The sequence below is a fragment of the Monodelphis domestica genome, chromosome 5 (genome assembly GCF_027887165.1).
Source record: "Monodelphis domestica isolate mMonDom1 chromosome 5, mMonDom1.pri, whole genome shotgun sequence".
NCBI lineage: Eukaryota > Metazoa > Chordata > Mammalia > Didelphimorphia > Didelphidae > Monodelphis > Monodelphis domestica.
Window position 1 is genome coordinate 217672015 of NC_077231.1, and position 23749 is coordinate 217695763.

Genomic DNA, 23749 nt, shown 5'->3' on the forward strand with positions numbered 1-23749 from the left:
GTGGAGTACTTTGCTTTGTACTAAGAGATTTATTGTAATAAGTCTTTGTGCTAAGAGGAAATGACATGAAAGCACTGGTTTAACCTATAATAGATTATTTACTGCCTCAGGGAGGGGGGATGGAGGGAGTGAAAGAAAGAATCTGAATCACAAAATGTCAGAAAACAATTATAAAAAGTTGTTTCTATATATAATTAAAAATAAAATAGGTCTATAAGCAAAAAGAGAAAGAGAACATGAGATAATGTCTTTGATCTCAAGGACTTTACACCCTGGCAAGAAAGCTCAATGCATATAAAAAAGACAGGGGGGGGGGACAACTAGGTAGCTCAGTGAATTGAGATCCAGGTTTAGAGATAGGAGGTCCTGGGTTCAAATTTGGCTTCAGATATTTTCTAGCTGTGTGACCCTGGGCAAGTCACTTAATCCCATTCTTATCACCCTTCTGCCTTGGAACTAATATACAGTATTCATTCTAAGATGGAAAGTTAGGGTTTAAAAAAAAGACAACCAAGAATGTAAAATGTTTCAAAAATATAAGTGTATTTTGGGGTATTAAAGCTCAGCTTTATGAAATCAAGGAGTTGCCTACAAAGATTAATACCTTTTGATAATGCTGTTATAGCTTAAATCTGTACCAAAACTTTGGGGGTACCCTGTATAACAGGTCACAAGAGTCCTATCTTGCTATGACCAATCTCAGAATAGTATGATCACATCTACCTAGACAGATCAGGGAAGACTTCCAAAGTTCTCATCTTTAAAAAGAGGAGATTGTATTGATAACTGCTGAAGTCCCTTGCTGTTCTTTGTCTATAGTACTATAAAAACACTGGATAGGATTTTAATAGATGTAGAAGATATTTTTAGTTAGGGTACTGAAAACGGGCAGATACAGAAAGCATTTTTCTTCTTCTCTCTTGCAGTAATATGACTCTCTGACCAGTCTTGGGTACCAATCCCTTTCCATTTTTCAGATGACCTGAAAAGAGTGACTCCCCCAAAGGTAACTGTGTTTCAGCCATCTGAGGAAGAGATTGGGGAGAAAGGAAAGGCCACTCTGGTCTGTCTGGCCACAGGCTTCTACCCTGACCTTGTGGAGCTGAGCTGGTGGGTGAATGGGCAGGAGACCAAAATTGGGGTCAGCACAGACCCTGAGCCCTCCAAGGAGCATCCCAAGGAAGAGCACTCCAGGTACTCCCTGAGCAGCCGCCTCCGGATTTCTGCTCCCTTCTGGCGCAATCCCAAGAACAACTTTCGTTGCCAAGTACAGTTCTATGGCATTGCAGAGAATGAGACCTGGTCAAGTAACCGGAGCAAACCTGTCACCCAGAATGTCAGTGACCAGATCTGGGGAAAGGCAGGTGAGAAACTTTAAGAGGAGGGAAGGGGTTCAAGGAAAGGTAAGGCTGAGACCTAAAAATAAGGAAAGGACTAAGAAGATCAAGGGAAAAAAGGGAGAAGCAAGATAAACAATGCTCAGATAATTAGAGAACATAGGAGAAAACATTTCTCCTAGGAATTTTCCATGGTAGCTAGGCCTGGGAGACAAGAAGATTAACAAATAAATCAATGAATTATGAATAGCTAACGTTTATAGAAAATTTATTATATGCCAGGCACTGAGCTAAGAAAAATATTATTTCATTTCATCCCCACAACAATCCTGGGAAGCAGGGTTATTATCTTTATTTTACATATGGGGAAATTGAGGCAAAAATAAGTTACATGACTAGCCAAGGGTCACATAGCTACCAAGTATCAGAGGCAGGATTTGGACTCAGGATTTAAGAACTTCAGGCCTGACACTTTAACCATTGGCTCAACTAGTTGCCTTATTTCCCACTTCCTTTGTGTGTGGACATCTACTTGGTTGCTGCCCTATCTCCCAGGCCCTACCAGACCTTCACAGAGAATATTTTCAGACTAAAAACCTATTCTGTTCAGCAGTCTATGTAGTGTCCTTCTGGAATTACACCTGCCTCCCCTGCTCTACCCCATTTCCCCAAGATCACCAATGATATATTTTGTAGATGCAAACTAGGAAAGAATCAAGCTATTAGTCACTTATTTAAAACAACTGTTTTCCTGGAACTGTGGTAGATGCTGAGAATACAAATAGAAAAAGTGAGACAGTCTATGCCTTCAAGCAACTTACAGTCTCCCAATTTCAGTACCAGAACTGGAGCTGGAGAGAGCTTAGGGATTTGTATTTTTAGAGTGCCATACTTATTTCTTTATGAACATGGGTTTGTGCTAACTTACATGGCACTCATAAAAGCCTCCTTGAGGAAATTGAGATCAATTATATTTTCCCCCAATTTTCTTTTTCAGATTGTGGGGTCACCTTTGGTAAGTGAGCCTCTCTTTTCATTTCATACTGTTCAATGACCCCATTCTTGTGGCTATGGTCTAGGGAGGGAGCCCATGGGCACTAGGTAGGTGCATACCTATACCCTAACCCAACAAGGATGAGACTATAAGACTGAGGAGGTCTATTTTGGAGTTCTTTGTTCCCACAGAGTCCTATCAGCATAGTATCCAGTCTGCCACCTTTTTCTATGAGATCCTCCTGGGGAAGGCCATGCTATATGGCCTGCTGGTCAGTATCCTGGTGTTGAGAACCATGGTAAGTGAGGCAAAGGGGAGGGACAGATGGGCCAAAGATGCAATTTTTAACTAACAAACCCATGGGAGTATGACAACCTCATAGATCACTGAGGAAAGGAGAAGACACAGGTTCAGGGGCATCATGGAGGAATTCTACCTATTTCTATAAGCTCACATTTAGGATTGTTGAGAGTGGTGAGATTTGGGGTGAATTTGAAAGAGAAGGGTGAGTTAATGGGCCTGATAAAAATCTCCCCAGGGATTACCTTTCAGAGACAATTTAGGGGCAATCCTAATTTCTGAGCTTCCTATCTGTAACATGCCTCCTCCTCCAGTCTCAACCCCAACTCCAATGTTCTTTAGAAGCCTAACAAGGCCTAATTGTCTCTCTTCCTCAGACCAAGAAAAACTATTCTTGAAACCAGCTGTGGACCAGAGAGCAGGGATCCAAGAGCAAAGGACCTTCATTCTTTCATCACCCCAGCTTGGCTCCTCCTTTATCCATTTCCAGCCTGTGTTCCAGAAGAATTGTTCTTCCCTCTCCTCATCTGTATCCCTTATACAATTCCTCAAAGAGAACTATGTAAGCCAAAGGGGCAAAGGTGGTGGATTAATCTGAAGCAATAAAAATATCCTTCATTCTTGTGAGTCTGTCTTATCCCTATCTATTCCTGGCACATGCACTGTAACCTTAGTCACAAAAGATGTTTCCAGGAAGTAAGTTATAGTAATTTGTGGAAAATATTCTTTAACAGATGAAGAGAATCACCATCGTATTTACATGACTCATGCCTGGGTCTTTAGGAACAACCTCATCTCTCTCTAAACAGGGAGCCCAGGGAGAGAGCTTAGCCAGTATAAAGGACTTGGCAGCAGGTACCACTGGGGAGAAGATTGGGCAGAGGGACATCGATGAAAAGGGCCATAGGTGGAGACCATGATAAAAGACATTTGGAGTAAAAGAGAGCTATTCTAGAAGAAGGGAAGGTACTGAGACATGAAGCAAAGGCTAAATAATAAATGGGTGCTTTAAGTTTTGCAAAACCCTGAACTTGATCATTGTGCTATGAGGGAGAATTTTAGGTATCATTGGCTCTATTAAATTACAGGATGTTCCAAAGGTCTTACTGCAGTTTTAATAACTTCATACATATAAATATGACAAACTCACAAAGTAATATTTTAAATGCTAATTATATAAAATTTTAAATATTCATATTTCTTATTAAAAGTTAAACTATTTTGTGCTAGCTGATTTTTTAAGTTGGTAACAACTTTCATCATCTACAGCTCAGTGACTGAAAGGATTACATTTCTAATCTTAGACTTAACATCTTCTAAAGAATGAGTTTTTGATGTATACACGACAGTTTTAACATTGCTTCACAAGAAAAGTTTAATGGAATTGGATCAGATGACTTAAGTGGTTAAGCAAGAGGACATCCTATACTGACCCACTAATCAGTAGACGTATCATTCAGAAACTGTCACATATGCAGTGCATAATAATAGGTTGTCATTTTAGTTAAAATTAAAATCTTTAATTTACTACTGAAAATTCTTCAAAATTAAGTAAGTTTAAATTAATTTAGGCAACATCTTTCAAATTATGTTTTTCATAAGTTTGTATCATTTATACTTTTGAAGTTAATAGAGCTTAAATTTGAACTAAAACTTTTGAGACAACTTGTATATGAGGAAAATAAGGTTTGGAGATGTTAAAATCATAGATATAGAACTAGAAAGGACCCCAGAGACCATCTAGTCCAAACCAGGAATTTTACAGATGAAGAAACTGAGGTCCAGGGAGGTTTAGTGTAATGGCCTTGGTTTTGCAGGTAATAAGTCTCAAAGGCAGATTTAAGCTAAGGTAGCTATGTTACCACTCCATCAACAATTCTCACCCCCAATTTATACTGCTTCTCAGTTGAGAAAATGGGAAATAAAAGAGAGAATAGGAAGGAAAAAAGACAGGAGAGCTCAGGTCTTCACAGAGGCTTTGCACTACTGAAAAAGAGAAGATGCTAAACTAAAGTTATTTTAGGGGAAGAATCATTGTGTGTTGTAGTTAAGGTGAAGTTTGTTATGATATGAGGAAACATGAACTTGTGACTTTAATGAGTTTCTCAAATAAAGTCTTCCTCTGAGAAGAAACTGATTAGGAGATATATTATTCATGTTTACTTAGCAGGCACTTTTCCCAAAGTGGAAATTCATTCTCTGTGTTTCTAGTTATTGCTACTCAATTCCCAAGGATCCGGTCATTTTTGATTGATATGAGAAAAACAGATTTCTGATCCACAAAGCTGAGGGAAAGTCAAAGGTCCCAGGTGACCTCCTCCTCTTGTAGCTCAGCATAAGATAGAATCCTAAACTCATCATACAGAGGGAACCATTGAACTGGCCCTATAGACAATGGATATTAAAGAACCAGATGGGCCAGTGAACTTAGTAGGAGTAAAGGTAAGTTGTGGAAATTATATATTTAAATGGGGGTCAGAAAAAAGTCAGTCAATTGCTGCTGACATCTCTGGTCAGTTCATGGGGCTGCAGTTATGTGGTTAAGAAGTAGATCCATCAGCAATAAATTGAAGGGATTCTGTGATGAATCACCTCCATTGTCTTTGTGTGGAAAAGATTTTGTGCTCAATTATGCTTAGGCTATGTATCTGCTCCTCATTCAACATTCATTCAAGGTTTATTAACAATGGACATATATCATGTCCAAGGCACCATATTTTGTAATTATGGTAGTAGGCAATGTGTTTAACTGAGAAATGGATAAACAAGAAAGCTCTCCCAACTTCCCTAAAAGGGGATCCCAATGCTGATTACTCTGTTTAGGCAAAGAAAAAGAAAAACCACACTGCCACCTCCTAAATTCCTTTCCAATCCCAGTTCAAACACCACATCCTCCATGAAATATTTCCTAAAGATTCCAGCTGCCAGGAACATCCCTCCTGAAATTTTAACTATTACATATATATATATATATATATATATATATATACATATATATATATGTTTATACTATAGGTATAATTATTATATGTTAGTGATATCTTATGTAAATTATTTTAACAAATGTAATAATACATAATTTTAATCATGTAATATATATTGTATATACCTACCCATAAACATCTAAGTTGTCTTCTTGATAGAATGCAAGTTTCCTAAAGCATGGGGCTGTTTAAAGGTTATCTTTGTTTATCCAATTCCTAGAACAGTGTCCATGTTTAGTTATTTTTCAATCATGTTTGACTCTTTGTGACTCTATTTGGGGTTTTCTTGGCAAAGATACCAGAGTGATTTACCAGTTCTATATCCAGCTCATTTATATATGAAGAAACTGAGGCAATCAAATTGACTTACTCAGAGTCACACAGCTAGTAAGTAACCAAGGCTGGCTTTGAACTCAAGGTCTTGTTGATTCTAGGCCCAAAATTATCTCCATTATTACTTAATAATGTTTGTGGATGAACTGATTCATTGATTACCTGTGCATTGATTGACCTGCCATTGTTGCAATGCTTTACCTAAGAATATGTCTTTGATCTGGAAAGAGAACAGGAGAAAAGGTAATCCACAAAGTCCAGTCCTAAGCTTTTGGGTCAAACCAGAATAGGTTGGAGTAGGTTGGAATCACAGTGTTCCAGATGTGATTTAATTGCCTGGGAGTCAATTAACACCACTCAAAAATCAATGTCAAGCAGTCAGAGCACAAAAACAAAGCTCTAAATTTCCACTAGAATCCTAGAGATTCTAGTTCTCTTCACTTCTGCTCCTGTGCCTTTTGCTTCATGTCTCAGTTTCTCCATAGTTTTCTGGATTTTAGTTGGAATTTGAAGCTTCTTAGATTTAGTTCTTAGAGTTAAAACAAATAACTGCATCTTATAGAATATGCAGCATTATGTAATGGTCACTTATAATCTCTCTATGGAGACATGAGAAGTACATTGAATCATCATTCCTTTGGCATCATGCATTAATTCGCATCTATCTGAATATTAATGATTTGGGTCTGTTTGATAGAGACAGCATGGTAGCATAAATCGAGAGATGACCTTGGAGCAAGGAAGATGGGTTCAAGACCTCTTTCTGACCCTTTCAGGCTAGGTGAACCCAGACAAGTTACTTTAGCTCTCTAGGAAATAGATCAAGACCATGAGTTGAAAAGAAAGTATTGACCATCATCAGTAAAGGGAATTTCCTCTTGAAGGAGTTCCCTTTACCAATGAAGTCAGGGGTCCCATTTCTATTGAGATTGCCTCTGATACCCTTTCCAGCTCTAAATTTATGACTTCATGATCCAGTTCCTATGGCTGCTAACTATTGGCATTCCTTCTTTTTAAAATCATTTATTATTATCTCTTGAATATGTTTTGGGAAGTGATTCTTGGCCTTATAATTTAATATTAATCCCATATATTTTGGAAATTGCACTTTAATAAAATATTTTTCTTCAATTTAGTTTCTCTTCTTGTTCTAGCTATATTGGTTTTGTATACAACTTAAAAAAAAAATTGATCTAATGGAGCAGGGGGTGCAACTAGGTGGCACAATGAAAAGAACTCCAGGCCTAAAATTAGAAGGATCTGGGTTCAAATTTGACCTCAGACACTTCCTAACTGTGTGACCCTGGGCAATTCATGTAACCCTGTTTGCTTAGCCCTTCTGTTTTAAACTTATTACTAAGACAGAAAATAAGGATTATAGAAAAAATTTAATTTAATTTAAATTAAAAATTAATCTAATCAACAATATCTATTTTTTTGCAATCATCTCTATCTCTTATTTGGTTAAGTATTCAATATGTAGCTATCCTTCTCAAGCCTTTTCCAGTGCGATGTAGTAGAAAGAACAATGCATTTGGAATTAGAGAACAGGTTAAAAAATCCAGTTCTGCTGTTTTACACGATATGTAACACTGGTCAAACCATCCAGCATTTCTGGACTTCACTTTCTACATATGAAAAAAGTGGAATTTAATTACTAACTGCCTACTATGAGAAAGGGGCTATACTAGGGGAAAAGAGACCCCCCCCAAAAAAATAAGTCCCTGCCTTCATGGAACTTCTTATTGTGATAACATTTTTTTCTTTATTATCATAGGATTAAAAGGGCCAAATGAGCTCCTGAGTGTGGAGCATCTTGTAAGCTTTAATGAATAGAGCATTAGCAACAATTATTTATTTTCAGAATCTTGAGGTTGAGATCAGCTCATGAGCTGTTCAATGGGCCTTGCATTGGGCCCCTAATGAGTAGGCAAGAGGGAAAATGAGTCAATGCTTGAATAAAGAGATCACTCACAGAGACCAACCATGAGTAAATGGTTTCAAGTGGTCTGATGCTTGTCCTTGTTTATCCCAGAAGGCCCTGCTTCCACAAAGTAGAGGAGTATGAATGAGGAGAGTAAAATAACATTTGCCTGGGAGGTGGAGCTGGGGTGGAAGGCCTGGAAATAAACAGAGAAGGTTACCCAGAGGCAGGACAAAGGGAATAATAGATGCAGGAATGCCTGTACAACATCTCCATGCAGCCTGCTAAGCTGCTTATCTTTGAGTTCCATCAGATGCTGAGTGAGACCTGATACCTGCCCCTACTTCTGCCTCAGAGACACAACAGGATGTGGTTTGACATTTGCTAGGTATCAGCATCTGGGCTTCATGTGAAAATACCTCCCTCTACCCACCCACTGAGCAGTGACGGGAACCACACTCGCCACTTCCTGCTGTTCTTCCACCTCTAAAGCTGGTGTACACCCTGCTAGTGGAAAGAGGACCACAGTGGGGAGATAGGGGGGTGCCAGGGAAGTGAGTGCCCCAGCTCCACATGAGACACTCTCTTTACCCCCCCCCCAACTTGCACAGGTGCCGAGGGCAATACACAAAGCTACAGAGGGTCCTGGAGAAAGAGATATGAATGGAAAACAGCTGCAATAACTGTTCTGACCCAGTTAGAGACTCCACCCAATTCCTTCCATTCCGCCATGATGCACATCCAAAAGCAGAATGAGTTGCTTTGGAATGGAGACAGGTTCTCCTCATTAGAATTCTCTATTCAGAGACTTAGGATGACTGCTTCTGAGATGTGTTAGAGTTAGGATACCTTTCCTATATAGGCTGGACAGGATAGCTATTGATTTCTCTTTCAGCTTCAAAATTATGCCTTACAAGAAACTTAAAACATCAAGCACACACTCTAACCAGATCTTCTTTCACTCCTTTCTGTCTACTGGGATTTCCTTTTTCTCTTTTTAAAATTCTTACTTTCTATCTTAAATATACCATGTACTGGTTCCAAGGCAGAAGAGCAGTAAGGGCAAGGCTAGGCAGTAAGGGGTTAAGTTACTTGCCCAGGGTCACACAGCTGGGAAGTATCTGAGGCTAGATTTGGATTCAGGACCTCCTATCTCTAGGTCTGGCTCTCAGTTCCCTCAATGAACTACCTAGTTGCCCTCTCCCTTGGGATTTCTAATGAGAAAGGGCTTTATTTAGGTTCTAGAATTGTCTTTTTTTTAAAACCCTTATCTTCAGACTTAGAACCAATATTGTGTATTGGTTCCAATACAGAAGAGCAATAAGGGCTAAGCAATGAGAGTGACTTGCACAGGGTCACACAACTAGGAAGTATCTGAGGGCAGATTTAAACCCAGGACCCCCTGTCTCTAGGCCTGGCTGCACCCCATGGACTATCTTTTTAGACTTCCTTTGCCCTGGAGAATCTATATCCCAAGACATGTTTCAAAGGTGGCAGCCACTCAGCTATGATTCAGATTTCATGTTGCTCTAATAAAAATAAACTAATGCTTACATGTATATGGATTATAGAAAATTGCTTTGTCCCTGTTGTCTAACTTAACCTGTGGACAACTCTATAAGGCGGATAGTATACGTATTACTATCCTCATTTTACAGATAAAGAAAATGAGAACCAGTGAAGCTAAGAAACTTGACCAGTCATGGAGCTGGAAAATGGCAGGATTTGGCAGCCAAAGACAATACACAAGCTTCAGTATCCTTATCCCAAATTCATCCATGTCATGTGAAACAAAACAACCTGGGTACCTTGGGTGTGAAGGGAATAGCAATAAGACTAACAATTCGTATTTATATTGGGTTTTGTGCTTTACAAAGATCGCTCTGACCTTCTCATCAGCTGTCATCCAGAGGAGCCCTTCACTTAAAAACTTTCACATTCAAGTCACCTGGTAGGAGAGTCATGAAGATGGAAGGAAGATGGACTAGTAAGTGAAACTCAATTCCTAGAGTCAGAAAGACTTGGTTTCAAATCCTACCTCATATGCTCAAAAGTTGTGTAATTGTTATTTATACACTTTCTCCCCAGTTAGAATGTGACTGAGGGCAGGGAAGCTTTCCCTTTCTTTGTGTTCCTAACAATAAGCTTTGAATAAATGGTCCTTGCCTAGACTGTCCTTCCTAACCCTCCTTCCCATGCCAACATATGTCTATACAATCATATAAATCTACATACATGCACATGTATATTTGTATAAACATATGCATGCTTATATAAAATGAAATCTACATATGTATGCACAGTTATATATTTATAACCCATGAGATCCTTTGGATAGTGAAGGCACAAATATTGGGTATTGATTATCTAGCATCACAGAAGGGATTTTTATTGTTATCGTTAGTGTCTAAGTTGGTGAAGTTGTTACAGCATCACAGAATTTTAGAGCTAGAAGGAACCTTATAAATTCTTTTATTAAGGGGGCACCTGGGTGGCTCAGTGAATTGAGATCCAGGCTTAGAGACGGGAGGTCCTTGGTTCAAATATGGCCTCAGACTCTTCTTAGCTATGTGACCCTGGGCCAGTCACTTAACCCCCATTGCCTAGTCCTTACCACTCTTCTGCCTTGGAACCAATACACAGTATCCAACAAGGAAGGTAAAGGTTTAAAAGAAAAAAAAAAGAAATTCTCTTATTGAGAACATTGTACCCAGAAAGTGAAACATTGTAGAACAATCCAATGTAATAGACTTTGCTACTGCAAGACAATCAATCCCAAGGGACTTATGAGAAAGAACGCTGTCCACATCCAGAGAAAGAACTGTGGGAGTAGAAACACAGAAGAAAAACAAATGACCAATCATTTGTTTATATGGATATATGATTTGGAGTTTTGCTTTTAAAAGATAACTTTACTGTAAAAATGAATAATATGGAAATAGATATCAGTGATAACCTTTGTATAACCCAGTGGAATTGCTTATTGACTCTGGGAGTGGGGAGGGAAGAGGGGAGGGAAAGAAAATTAATTATGGAAACATGGAAAATATTTTTTTATAAATTCTCTTTTTGAAATCTCTAATTTTACAGATCTGGAGACTGGGTCATAGAGAGTTCAAGTGATTTGCTCAAACTCACACAACTCATCAGTGACAATCTTGGCACTATCCCAATCCAGTGTTCTACTACCCTACTGCTTAATGAGTTCCTTTGAGGCCTGGAGGCCCAGGGTTCTTAGGAGGATGAGGAGCATGTGTTCTGTAGGTTCTGTAGGTATATTGGGGGAGAGGCAGAGGAAGGCCAAAGTGGGCATAAAGGAAGGCTTGCTGACTTTGGATGACCTTCAGGTTCTGGCCAGATGTGGCTTGCTCACCATTATCTCCCAACATTTCCCAAAGGCAAATGTTATTCCAGTCAGTATTCTAGTTGGTATTAGTATTATGTACCTTCGCTTAATTCCAATATGGTCATTTCTACCTCTTTCCTCTTGTTAGATCTCTTATCTTGGCCTTGACTGTATTCCGTCTAAATCCTATTCCTCCTCTAGCCTCATTTCCAGTTCTCTGGTAAAAACCTTTAAAGCTTTGCTTTCTCCCCCCCTCCCCTCCCCCCCCCTCCCACTTGCTTTATGGAGCATCCATAGGCAGCACCACTGCATTTTGCGCTGAATTACACGCTTTGTGTTTCTAGGATATAAGGAGGATTTGAGCCTGAAGGACTTCAGACTCTATCATTCTTACTCCCTTATTTTCGAGATGAGTAAATCAAGACTCAGTGAGGTAATTTGCCACAGGTCAAAGTGCTATTAAACGGGGACTTGAATCTCTGTCTTCAGACTCAAATCTAGTATTCTTCCCCCTACACCTCACTGACAATTGGCTCATTTGTCTTCATTTTGTCCATAACTAACCTGCTCCCAAAGGCAATGGACTCCTGCTCGGTGCTGTTTTTGACAGAAGTATTTTTTTATCAAACTCACAAGGTCCTCAACTAGGCTGGGTAAAAAGGGGAGCATTTTCATTATCTTTTTTTAACCCTTGCCTTCTGTCTTTGAATTTATACTAGGTATTGGTTTCAAGGCAGAAGAACAGTAAGAGCCTGCCTCGCAGGCAAATGGGGCCCAGAATCACAGAGGTAGGGAGTGTCTGAGGCTAGATTTTGAACTCAGGACCTTGAGCCACCTAGCTGACCCTTCAATATCTTTTAAAATATTTGTCTTATTCTATTTTCAGTCCCAAATTCTCCTCTCTTGTTTCTATAAATAACTCATTAATAGAACAAAGAAAGGTGTTTGGGGGTGTTACTTTTTGCCATTTCATCCCTATCTGTTGGTGTTCTTCCATGTCTTAAATAATGGGGAAGAAAATAGTATTTAGTACTTTGGGTAAGTAGCCGGGCTTAAAACAGAAAATATTGTAAGTGTTCTCATGCCCCCTCTTGGAGAGAAAGGGCATAATGTGAAGATCAGCTTCCTAATAACAAAGAGAGACCAGTGGTCAAAGGGATGGACTGATGGCAGAAAGTTTAGTTGCAAAGGTTAGTCAGAAATGTATATTCATTGTTCATTCCTGTATATGCTCTTCCTGCAGAGCTGACTACCTCACTACCTTTCTCTCCTTAAGTGATTTTAAAAATATTTTCACTACAGTAACTATTTATTCATTAGAAATGTTTAAAAAACATTTTTCCATGATGCCTTTACTTTACAGACTGAGTCTTATTCTATGCCATCTCCCTCTTGGCACTATCTGCTTCTCCAGTCTTTCTTTTTTCTATTCCCTTTTCCCCACTTCCCTCTTTCTTCCTTTTTTTTTTAACAATTAGAGGGAGAACTAAATCTTTGTCCTAGGTACTTTATTTCCTGCTTATTTTCATTGATCCCCTATTTATACCCTTTTGTATTTTATATTTATACCATTTTAGGATATCAACCCTACTTCATCCTGCCAATTCAGACCTCCTATGAGACATCCTTAGGACTTCTGTTATAATTAAGTGAGTAACTGTTGATCAGGAATTTCAAACCCCTCTTTCCAGAAGCTTAAATCTGAGGATTAAGACATTACTTAGCTAGGAACCCCATTTTGGTAAGTCCCCTGCCTTAAAATCACAAACAGGGAACTGCATCTGACCAGATACTATCTTGAGCAAAAGGAACGAGGAAATAAAGAAAAAGGAGGTAATAACTCTATAGGAAAAGATGATCTACATACTGGAGGAAAGAGTGACAGAAAAGGGGTATGTGGGGTCATGGGCTATGTTTTGTTGACAAGTTAGGGCCTACCAAGGGTCATGACAAGGGTGATGGCATCAGCTAACAATCTTAATCGCGAGCTTGAGTAAGACAACATTCCTATACTCCCTCTCTCTTTTCTTTCTTCCTCCTCTCTTCCTTGTCTCTTTCCTGGATTTCTCGATGATGACTTTTCTCCTCTGCAAGTATTATTCCTGAGTTTATTATCCTGACTCAGTTCCCTGGACAGATAACTGTAATTAGCTGTGGAAGACACACAGCGAGCTATGTCTTATTTTTTAGCCAGGTCCAGTCCCCGCAGTCATGGGGAGAAGGAGTCAGCATTGCTGTGGGGTCGGAGAGAGCTTTGTAAAGAATATGGAAGTGATGTCAGGACCCAGAGAAAGGAAGGGTTTTTGCACAGCTATCTGCCTCACTCAATTCAGTGTGAGGCTCCAGGCACAGAAATAGAAACCAGAGTCCGTGACAAGTAGCTTCGGGGAGCTGAGCTGGAAATGACCATCCTGAGGTCTTGAGCCTAAGAAACGCTGAGGCATCTCATTCTCTACATGGTTTTGACTCATAGAGTAGGACAGCAGCTGCAGAACCCCACCTGGGGGCTGATGATACCAGTAGAGATTGGGACTTGATGTCCCTTCTGTGAAACACTCCAGGAAAAGCTGGCTTCCTGCAACCTGCAGCTTGGTGGCTGGCCACTGGTGGATTTTCTGAGCCCCAACACCAGCCTCTGTGGAAAATGTGAAAGATTGAGCATAGAAGAAACCACTTAGCCAAAAGCACTTCCCGATCCTCTAAGGACAGAGGCCAGCAAGCAGGAGGATCCTAATGATGTCTACAGCTTATTGATCATGGGGGTTGGAAAAGGGGGGAAACTGAGATACTACAGAGGCGGACACTGTAGAGACTGAATAAATGAAGTTTAAGGAGCAGAGGACAGTGGATTTAGAATTTAGATTCAGAAGAATTTTGAAGGAGATAATCTAGACTCTTTCTGATGGCCCTGAGTTAGCAGGCTTCAGGCAAGCCCATGAGTTAAACCCATTCTGGGTAGTTACCCAAGCATCTAGAAGAATTGAAAAACAAAAGGGGGGGCAGCACTATGATTCCAAAATTGTAGGGAGGGGATTTTGGCGAGGGGTGCTGAGTGTAAGAGAAGGCTTGCTCACAATGGGGAAACAAAGTGGGGCTCTTACCTAAGAGGATGGCCAGGAGAAGGGGCAAAAGGGAGTACATGTTAGAGCTCAATCATCAACTGAGCCTGTGATCTCTAAGTCTCCTCCCTTATGTGTAGGGATGAGGGCAGGCTCCTCTCTAGAGATCTGGCCCAAAAAGGAAGTTAAAAAGTGACACTTTTTGAGAGAAGGAGGGGGCTGGTTTTCCAGAAGAATGTCTGTGGCGAATCACCCCTCCCTACATGAAATGTCCTGGGTCTGTTATACATTCCATATAATTTGACAATGTCTTCTGTCTATGAATATGGCAAATGTTTCCTTGTTAATTGGTAAACATTAATATGAGACAGATCTTTGACTCCCACAGGAACCTAACGAATGCTTGTTTGTTTTTTAACCCTTACCTTCTGTCTTAGAATCAATACTATATATTGGTTCCAAGGCAGAAGAGTGGTAAGGGCTAGTCTATGGGGGTCAAGTGACTTGCCCAGGATCACACAGCTAAGAAGTATCTGAGGCCAGATTTGAACCCAAGACCTCCAATCTCTGAGCCTGGCCCTCCATCCACTGAGCCACCCAGCTACCCCCCTAACAAATGATTTTTGTGTCCCAAGGGACAATGGATTAAAGAGAAACAAATACAGACTTAGAGAAAGCCAAGTTCAGTACAAGCTAAAGACTAGGCAGATGAACCATTTACAGTGAGAGGGTGAATCCTGCTTGAATTGAAAAAGAAAAGCTAGTCACAAGTTTTTGTGGTATGCAAGGTAGAGAAGTTGAGCCTAGAGTAGCCCAGTCTGGCCTCAACAAAGCCCAATCCAGTGGAGTCCAGCATAACATAGCCAAACCTTGCCAAGTCTAGCCTAGAAGGAAATTTTTTTAAAAGAAGAATGAAAAAATTAAACAAGTGAAAGGATGAAGATGGAAAGTGTAGGCTGTCTAGAGATCCAAGCAAGAAGGACCTGAGTTTAAGGACAATCTATTACTGGGGCTGGACAGAGAAAAATCAGTAAGATTTGACTCCTTAACTGGACAAAACTATTCCTTGTGTTTATTTCAGTACAGTTTCCTTTCATATAAAGCCTTATAGTTGGGGATAGCTGGATGGTTTAGTGGATTGAGAGTCAGTCCTAGAGACAGGAGGTCCCAGATTCAAATCTGGCCTTAGACACTTCCTAGCTGTGTGACCTTGGACAAGTCACTTGACTTCCATTGACTAGCCCTTACTACACTTCTGCTTTGGAATCAATACATAGTATTGATTCTAAGATGGAAGGTAAGGATTTAAAAAAAAAGAAAGAAAAAAGCCAATAGTTACAGTAAAGTAATTTCTGTGAATTGAAAGACCAGCTAGGTTGCTGACTGATGATTTCAATGACTCAAGAGGACAAAGGAAATAGTGATATTGTAGGCATGGTAAAAGAATATTAAACTTAGGGTGGATGAAAGCAAAGGCCTTGAGATTAGCCCATTATCAGTTAGAGGAAAAAGGAAAAAAATAACCTTTCAGATCTATGGATAGGAGAAAAGTTCATAAACAAGAAATAGAAAGATTGCCAGAAGATAAAATGGACAATTTCAATTACATAAAATTAAAAAGGGTTTTGCACATACAAAACCAATGCAGATAAAATTATAATAGAAACAGGTAACTTGTAAATAAAACCTTTAATCAAGCTGCTCTGATAAAGGTCTCATATCTAAGACATATACGAACTAATTAACATTTTTAAGAACAAGAATCATTCCCCAAAAGATAGTCAAAGGATATGAATAGGCAGTTTTCACAAGAACTATAAACTGTCAACAAACATATCAAAAAATGCTCCAACTCACTAATGATGAGAGAAATGCAAATTGTAGCACGTTGGTTCAATTTCACACTCATCAAATGGGCAAAGATGACAAAAATGGAAAATGACAAATGTAGGAGGGATTGTGGGGTACACTGGAAAGAGCTCATACTTTTCAGAGAATCTACTGTTAAATTTTTAGTGCGAGCTTTTATGACTCAGAAATCTGAAAGCACTACAAATCAGGGCTTGATTTATTGTTTTCTTCATGGTCTAGACCTAAGAACATGATGAAGAAAATAGTAATACTGCTCATTAAATGTAAAAGTATATTGTGAGTTCTCAGAGAATTGATTATTAAACATTTACCCATACATTTCTGAAGGGGAAGGATTGGTTCATTTTTTCTGGAAAACAATTTGGATCTACACCCCAAAAGTTACTAAATCTCAGGAAAAAAAGTGGGAAGATGCATATGACTCAATGTAGACTGAAGTGAGCAGAACCAGGAAACCAATTTATATATTAATATAACAAAGAAAAAAACTTTTTTGATCAATGCAATGACAAACCACAATTCCTGAGGATGAAATGTTTTATTATTGCTTAATGGAGACAGAACAGGAAGGAGAGAAAATAAATGCTTCATTCATTTAAATGCTCATTTAAATATAATTTTAATATTAATAAAAAGTTTATTAATTGGGAAATCAAAATTCACTTTTTATAGGGAAAGATTTGCCTGATTCCCCAATCTCATTTTCTTGAGAACAAACTTGAATATTAATCCCAGGCCAACTGTATGTATCCCCTTCTTGACTCTGCATTGCAGAATGAGTAGTTTCCTTTAAAGCTCAGCTTAAATGTCAGCTCTTAAATGAGACCTTTCGACCCTGCTCCAGTGCCTTCCCCTTCCTGAAATTACCTTGTCCTTACTTTGTATATAATCTGAATATCTTGATTGTTTCCGGTCTGATGCTCTATCCACTGTGCCACCTAGATGCCCTTTAAATGACAAATTGTTGTTATTGTTGTTCAACCATTTTTCAGTCATGCCCAACTCTTCATGACCCTATTTGGGTTTTGTTTTGTTTTTTGGCAAAGATACTGGAGGGCTTTGCAGTTTCCTTCTTCAGCTCATTTTACAGATGAGGAAACTAAAGCATGCAGAGTAAAGCAATTGCCCAGGGTCACACAGCTGAGAAATATCTGAGGTCACATTTGAACCCAGGCCCTTCTGACTCCAGGCCTGGCACTCTATCCACTGAGCCACTTAGTTGCTGTGTGGTGTATATGGCTGTTGTTTTCTCTGATAAAATATAAACTCCTTCAGGATAAAGACTTTCATTTTTACGTCTCCCCTGTTTAGCACAGTGTCTGGCACATAGGAGATGTTTAGTAAATGCACATTGATTGATGCACCCTGCTTTCTGCCATATATTATAAAGAGGTGACAGAATAAAGGTTTACTTGAATACTTAAAAGGAACAATATCATAATGAAGATCTAAGACACCTCATCTGGATGAAATTAGGTGATAAATGTTTCCACGCATGGTACCATGCCTAGCACATAGTAGGTGCTTAATAAATGTTGACTGACTGATTGATTGATTGGCTTCTCTCAGCTGTGGTGCCATAGCTGGTGCATAGGAAAAGAGGTCATCCAGGGAGTATTGGAAAGTAAAAGCAAGTGAAATATACCTACAAGGAATTTTAAAACAGTGGGCAAGGCAGTTCTCTGGGATCTCACAAGCTCATGGCTGGAGGCTTGGGGATGATTTTATAGCCTTCTTGTTCCAAAGGATGTATCCATCCACAGATGGATATCACTTCAATTTATTTGGGAGCAAAGCTAACTCAAATTGCATCTCTCAGATCTGTTCCATGATTTCTTTACTCACAACAGCTCTAGCTCATGTGGTGGAAGTGTAGTTGTTTGGGTGCATATGGTGTAATCCTGTGACATAACAACACCCCACTAGTTCTCATAGTCATCAACCAAAAGCCAAACTATTCCCATATTCATTCATTCATCTAAGCTGGAATTGCTTCTCCTTATTCTTCTGACATGTTGTATCAGTCGTCATTTACTCAAGAGATAGTTAGGAGGATCTGCTATGCATGCAAGCCACAATGTGTTCAGTGCTGTGGCAGATATGCAATTTGTTGATAGTTGGGACTAGATGACTTTTGAGGTTCTCTGTATGATTTTGTAGCCAGAAAAGAGTTAATAACATACGGTTTAGTTAGAGAGGTAACATTTATGCACACACACACAAATTCAATTCAAGGTAATATCGTATATAATGGCTTACGAGCGGTGTGGACATTGTGTCTTCAAGTTGGGAAAAAAAAGACCTTTACTTTCCATCTTAGAATCAATAGAGTGTGTATTGGTTCCAAGGCAGAAGAGTGGTAAGGCCTGAGCAATAGGGGTTAAGTGACTTTCCTAGGGTCACACAGTTAGGAGGTATCTGAGGCCAGATCTGAACCTCCGATCTCCAGTCTTCCAATCCACTGAGCCACCTAGCTTCCCCAAAGCTACATTGTCAGAGTACAGGCAATTAGAAGCACTTAGCTGACAGAAGGTTTCAACAGATTTTTTTGAGGCAAATAGACTTAAGCAACTTGCCCAGAGTCACGTAGATAATAAGTATCTGAGGCTGGATTTGAACTCAGACAGATAAGTGTTCTTGACTTCAGGTCCAGCACTCTATCTATGTATGCTATTTTGCTTTATAGATCATGGAAGTCTTCTTGAGAAGGTGAACCATTTGAGCTGGACCTTGAAGAATGGGACACAATTACCGAATTTTTGAATAAAAGCAAACTTGCTGATGTGTGAGTCACTTACATTTTTCATAATTGGATAAATAATGCAATCACGGGATGTGCTCCATGAAAGCTCAGGGATTTTTTCAGGGTGAGGAGAGAAGTCTGGGCTAGAGCAAAGCCACCTGTTGTGTGCAGTACTTTACTTGTGCTAAGACCTTATTTAATAGTGAGCTCTTGCACTTCGGACATGACATGGTCTTTGATGGGAGGAGGTGGAATTTGTTGATTGCAAAGATTCAGTAAAAATGAGAGCACTCCAGAAGCAACGTGTGAACTGAATGACATGATCAAAGCTCCAGAGCGGAGCCGAAGCAGGTGGGAGGAGAAAACTAGACTCTTGAAAGGCCATGTGCTTCCCTTGGAAATCACTTTCCCCAGTCTCAGAACTTTGTTCCCTGAGGCATTGGTTCTGATTCTGTTTTCTTCAGCTTCCCTTGGAGTTCACACCTTGCTTCTGGAGTGCTCTCATTTTTATTGAATCTTTTGGAATCAACAAATGCCTCCGGGAACAAAGTTCTGGGCTAGGAAAAGTGATTTGCAAGGGAAGCAAGTGGTCTTTCTAGAGTCTAGCTTTCGCCCCGCCATCTGCTTCGCTTGGGCTCCTGTGCTTTGAGCAGTGAACAGAATAAGCATCTTCAGGATAAGAGATAAAAACTTGCTGTCTGAATGAAGGGTTTGGAGCTGATATCCAAGTCCAGTCGGAGGAGGAGAAACGCAGATGAAAACCTAGCATTTATTGCTTGGTTAATTGGGCATATGTTTGGGGTTTGGCTTTTATAAGATTATTCGCTAACAAAAATGAATACTATGGAAATATATTTGTGTGATAATACATGTATAACCCAGATGGAATTGCTCGTCAGCTCTGGGAGGGGGAAAGGAAGACGGGAAGGAGACATTAGGGAACTTATGTGGAAATTTGTTATTAAAATCATTTTTAAATGAGAATTTAGAGCTGACACCTTCATTGCAACATCTACTTTGCTATGGCTTATCTAAAGTCCGTAAGCGATTAGTCTATCTTTCTATCTCTTCATAAAGATTTGAATGATCAGGAAACCCCACAGGCATTAGGATGAAGAGAAGTTTCTCTAAATAGAGCGGGTCCCACTAACAATCTCACAGAATAATCCACTTCAGACTCTAAACTAATAAAAGAAAGGGATAGAACCTCAAACTGGGTCTCTCAGATAGGCCCCAAGAAGCCTGCTAATTACCCCAGAGCACCCTCTGGTGTCACATACTATATTTGATAAGGGCACGCATGGACTGATAGAATTTACTGGGTCTGACAGCTGAATCAGACTTTGATGCTGTTCAGTCGTTTTCCATTGTGTCCAATTCTTGGTGACTTCTTGGGGTTTTTCCTGGCAAAGATACTGGAGCGGTTCACCATTTCTTTCTCCAGCTCATTTATGGATGGGAAAGCTGAAGCAAATAGGGTTAAGTGACTTGCCCAAGGTCACAAAGCCAGGAAGTGTCTGAACTCACATTTGAACTCAAAAAGAGGAGTCCTCCTGGTTCCAGATCAGGCACTCAGTCACCTAGATGCCCATAAGACTTAACATTTCTCATCTATTACATGTGGCATAACAGACAGTGACAATAGAAAAGAAATTGGGAGAAAAGAAATGAGTATGCAAAATGGGTATTATGTTCAGTGGAAAGCTGATATCTCATTCAGGACTGATATATAAGAGGACTGATGCACCACTCCTGGAGCTAAAAGATAAAGGAGACAGCAGTGGGGGAACTGGGGCTGACATACAGGGTTCTCTAAATTTTATAGTAGGGTGAATCACAGAGTAAACGAGAAGTTTCCTGAAGAGGATGGGAAGGGTAAATGGTGAGTAGGCATACAGACACTGAGATGCTTACTCAAGTACATGTACACCCTCTGACCATCAGCTGAGATCTCTGAAAAACAGATATTTGAAGTATTTCCAATAAGCCAACCTGCTAGTCAGATTGTCTCAGTCTGTTGCTTATGAAAATCATTGTTCTGGAGTCCTTTGCTACAACCATGGAACTTGTAGAGAATACACTTCATTTATTTCTTTTAAAAGTTCATTAAATTTGTTTAAGATTTCTGTTCTCGTAAACTTGGCTTGTAAAAACTCTCTTGCTAGTTAAAGTTAAATGAGAAACAAATTATAAAAGTTAGAGAAACTGTTAAGAGAAGTGTTTAATGGGCAAAATTCAGGGGACACCAGATGGAAACAGGCAGGAGAAAGTTATCCTGAAGGGAAAAAATAAAAATAAAAAATCTAAGCTGGGGAAGTGATTCGATAGAGTGAAATGAATCAGGATGTCAAAACTGGAAAGGATCTCAGACTCTTTTCCTCCAATCCAAACCTAAATAAAATACCTTTTGAGTCCCTTTTAGCAACACAATTAACAAGTGATTATCCAGCCTTTGTTTGAGGATCTTTAATAAGAAACAACAAAGGCTGCTCCCGCTCTCTTGGGGGTAGCTTTAAATGTTACAAATATTTTTGTTTTTCTTTGAAATCTAGCCAAACCTGATTCTTTGTTACTCCTACTCGTTGCTTCTAGATCTATCCTTTGGGGCCAATCAGAACTAATTTAATCCCACATCCATTAGACAGCTGTTCAAATAGTTGAAACTAGCTATCACAACCCAGTTAAGCCTCCTCTTTTCCAGGCTAAATATTGCCACCTCTTTGAAACAATCCTTAAAAGGTAGAATCTCAAAGGTATTTACCAGCCTGCTCCTCCTGAGCAGCAAAAAATAATTTCAGGAATCAGATACCTCTACCATTCAATCAAGTGATCTTGAAATAAGGGATGACTATCAGAAAAGGGACTGATGTTTGTGGTCTAAAATGAAAATGTTGCCCTTCTGTGTATTAAATGATGAAAATAAAAAAAGATATGATTTTCTAGGACGAATTGGGAATTTACATTTTTATATGAATATGAATTTAATATAATTTGTTACTTGTTGTTTGTCCTTCATTTTCTAAAAGAATCAGTGATTTATGTCTTCCAGAATCACCAAAGTCCAGGGGCAGGACAAAAGTCATCAGCATCAGAATGACTGATGATTGTCCCAGATACAGTGAAAGATCTTGGCATTTTTAATATTTGACCAAGTTCTCAAGTGCTCCACAGAGCCTGCTTCAGTCACTTTCTTGGCCTCAGGAACAAATTATTCTCATCTGCCCATTCTACTGGGGGAAGTTTTCATGTGCTTGGCGTAGACATCCCCCTAATTCATAAACAGATTTGAGGCCTGGCAGCTACCCTCTGCCTGGTTTAACCCATCTGCCATCTGATCATGAAAAGATGGCCTCACATTGGAGATGCTAGTCTTCTCTGGACACCCCATACACCCCAACATATTTTATTATTGCATGAATGTGGAACTACTAAATAGAATCCAAAGAGCAGGCTAAATTCTCCTTTAAAGGGGAGAGACTAAATACAGCTTGGTGGGATCTAAAAGAAATGAGTGACACAATTTTCTCATTTTACCTGTAAACATGAAAGAGAATGGATCCTTTCGTAGAGATGAATTATTCCATTCATTTTACATCTAAAGTTATTGAAGAAAGACACAAGGAAAACATGCTTCCAGGATGGGACTTGGGAGCAAGTTCAACTGATATTGTTCAAATAAACAGTGCTAAGAACAATCTGATTCCCCAGTTTGATAACCAGCCGATACTTATCCTAGTGTACTCTGTAGATGGATTCCAAAGCTCCTAAAGGTACAGATTGGTCTTACCCAAATACCTATGAACATTCCACACATTGCGTGATGTCACAAATGGAATATGGTGAGGACCAAATGACTGGAAACTGGGTTCTCTTGGCAGGTAGCAAAGCACCGTGTCAATGGAAGATGTCATTAATGATTCTTATTCTCCTGCATTGCTAGAATGCTTTATTCTTATCTTAGAAATCAATCTGACTGAGGTGTTCAATTATTCTTGGTATTACTTTATTTCTTCACACACACACCCTCCCCAATGCGTGTGAACTTGTTGCTGTGGCACATAGTACTTGGTACATCTACTTAGTCCTTACCACTTTCTAGTATTTAACTGATAACTTATTTATTATACATGTAACATATATATCATAACTGATAAATTATTTCAAATTTCTCCTGTGTAGCTTGTTTGCACAAAGGTTTTTTATGTTGTTTCCTTCATTATACTGTGAACTCCTTGAAATCAGGAATTAGTCTTTTATTTTTCTTTGCATTCCCAGTGCTTAATACAGTGTCTGATACATATTAAGCATTTAATAAATGTTGATTAACTGACTGGCATAGGGAAGATGTAATAAATGCCAGTTTGCTAACTGACAAATAATTCATCCAGTGGTAAAGATAGTGACTCAATCATGCTTTCTAACCTGTGCAATTCTTGTTCATGGATCCCCATAAATTCTCTATTGATTTACCAGAAATTCCAGAAGGTTACCTCTAGGTATTATGATAGTTCTTAGGTTCTAATAGAGCATATGTACTGAACTTCTCCTACCTCTCACTCACTATCCTTACACACACAGTTGGCCTCCTTTGTAGATCATAAATTTCTCGAATGATATCCCTTTTGCTCCTTCTTACACATACAACCCAAATCTCCCTCAAACTTAAGCCCCATGAAAGCTACTCCAATGTTAAGGCACACTTCGTATCCGTATACACTCAAAACCAGAGCATATGAGACCACATCATTGTATCTTATATGAGACCAATTGAAGGACATACAAGTTCAAAGAAAAAGATGTATCTTTAAACAACAAAATAAATGCTAAGGAAAATTTCCCATATGGTCACAGGAGTAC

The 23749-nt window shown here is 39.3% G+C and overlaps 1 protein-coding gene and 1 gene segment (V, D, J or C); one reads left to right on the forward strand and one right to left on the reverse strand.

Annotated features, from left to right (window-relative positions):
* The window catches only part of LOC100617727 (T cell receptor beta constant 2), a gene marked incomplete in the record, with an annotated part of 296241 nt that extends 292983 nt beyond the window's left edge, over window positions 1–3258 (forward strand). The window contains 4 exon segments of the mRNA XM_016426196.2: window positions 978–1364; window positions 2335–2352; window positions 2523–2629; window positions 3009–3258. Coding sequence (XP_016281682.2) covers window positions 978–1364; window positions 2335–2352; window positions 2523–2629; window positions 3009–3029 — 533 coding nt within the window.
* A 10284-nt stretch (window positions 3259–13542) lies between these two features.
* LOC100010893 (T cell receptor beta variable 30-like) lies at window positions 13543–14359 on the reverse strand. The segment is given in 2 exon segments: window positions 13543–13853; window positions 14320–14359. Coding segments are annotated over 2 exon segments (351 nt in total).
* Between the last annotated feature and the right edge of the window lie 9390 nt (window positions 14360–23749).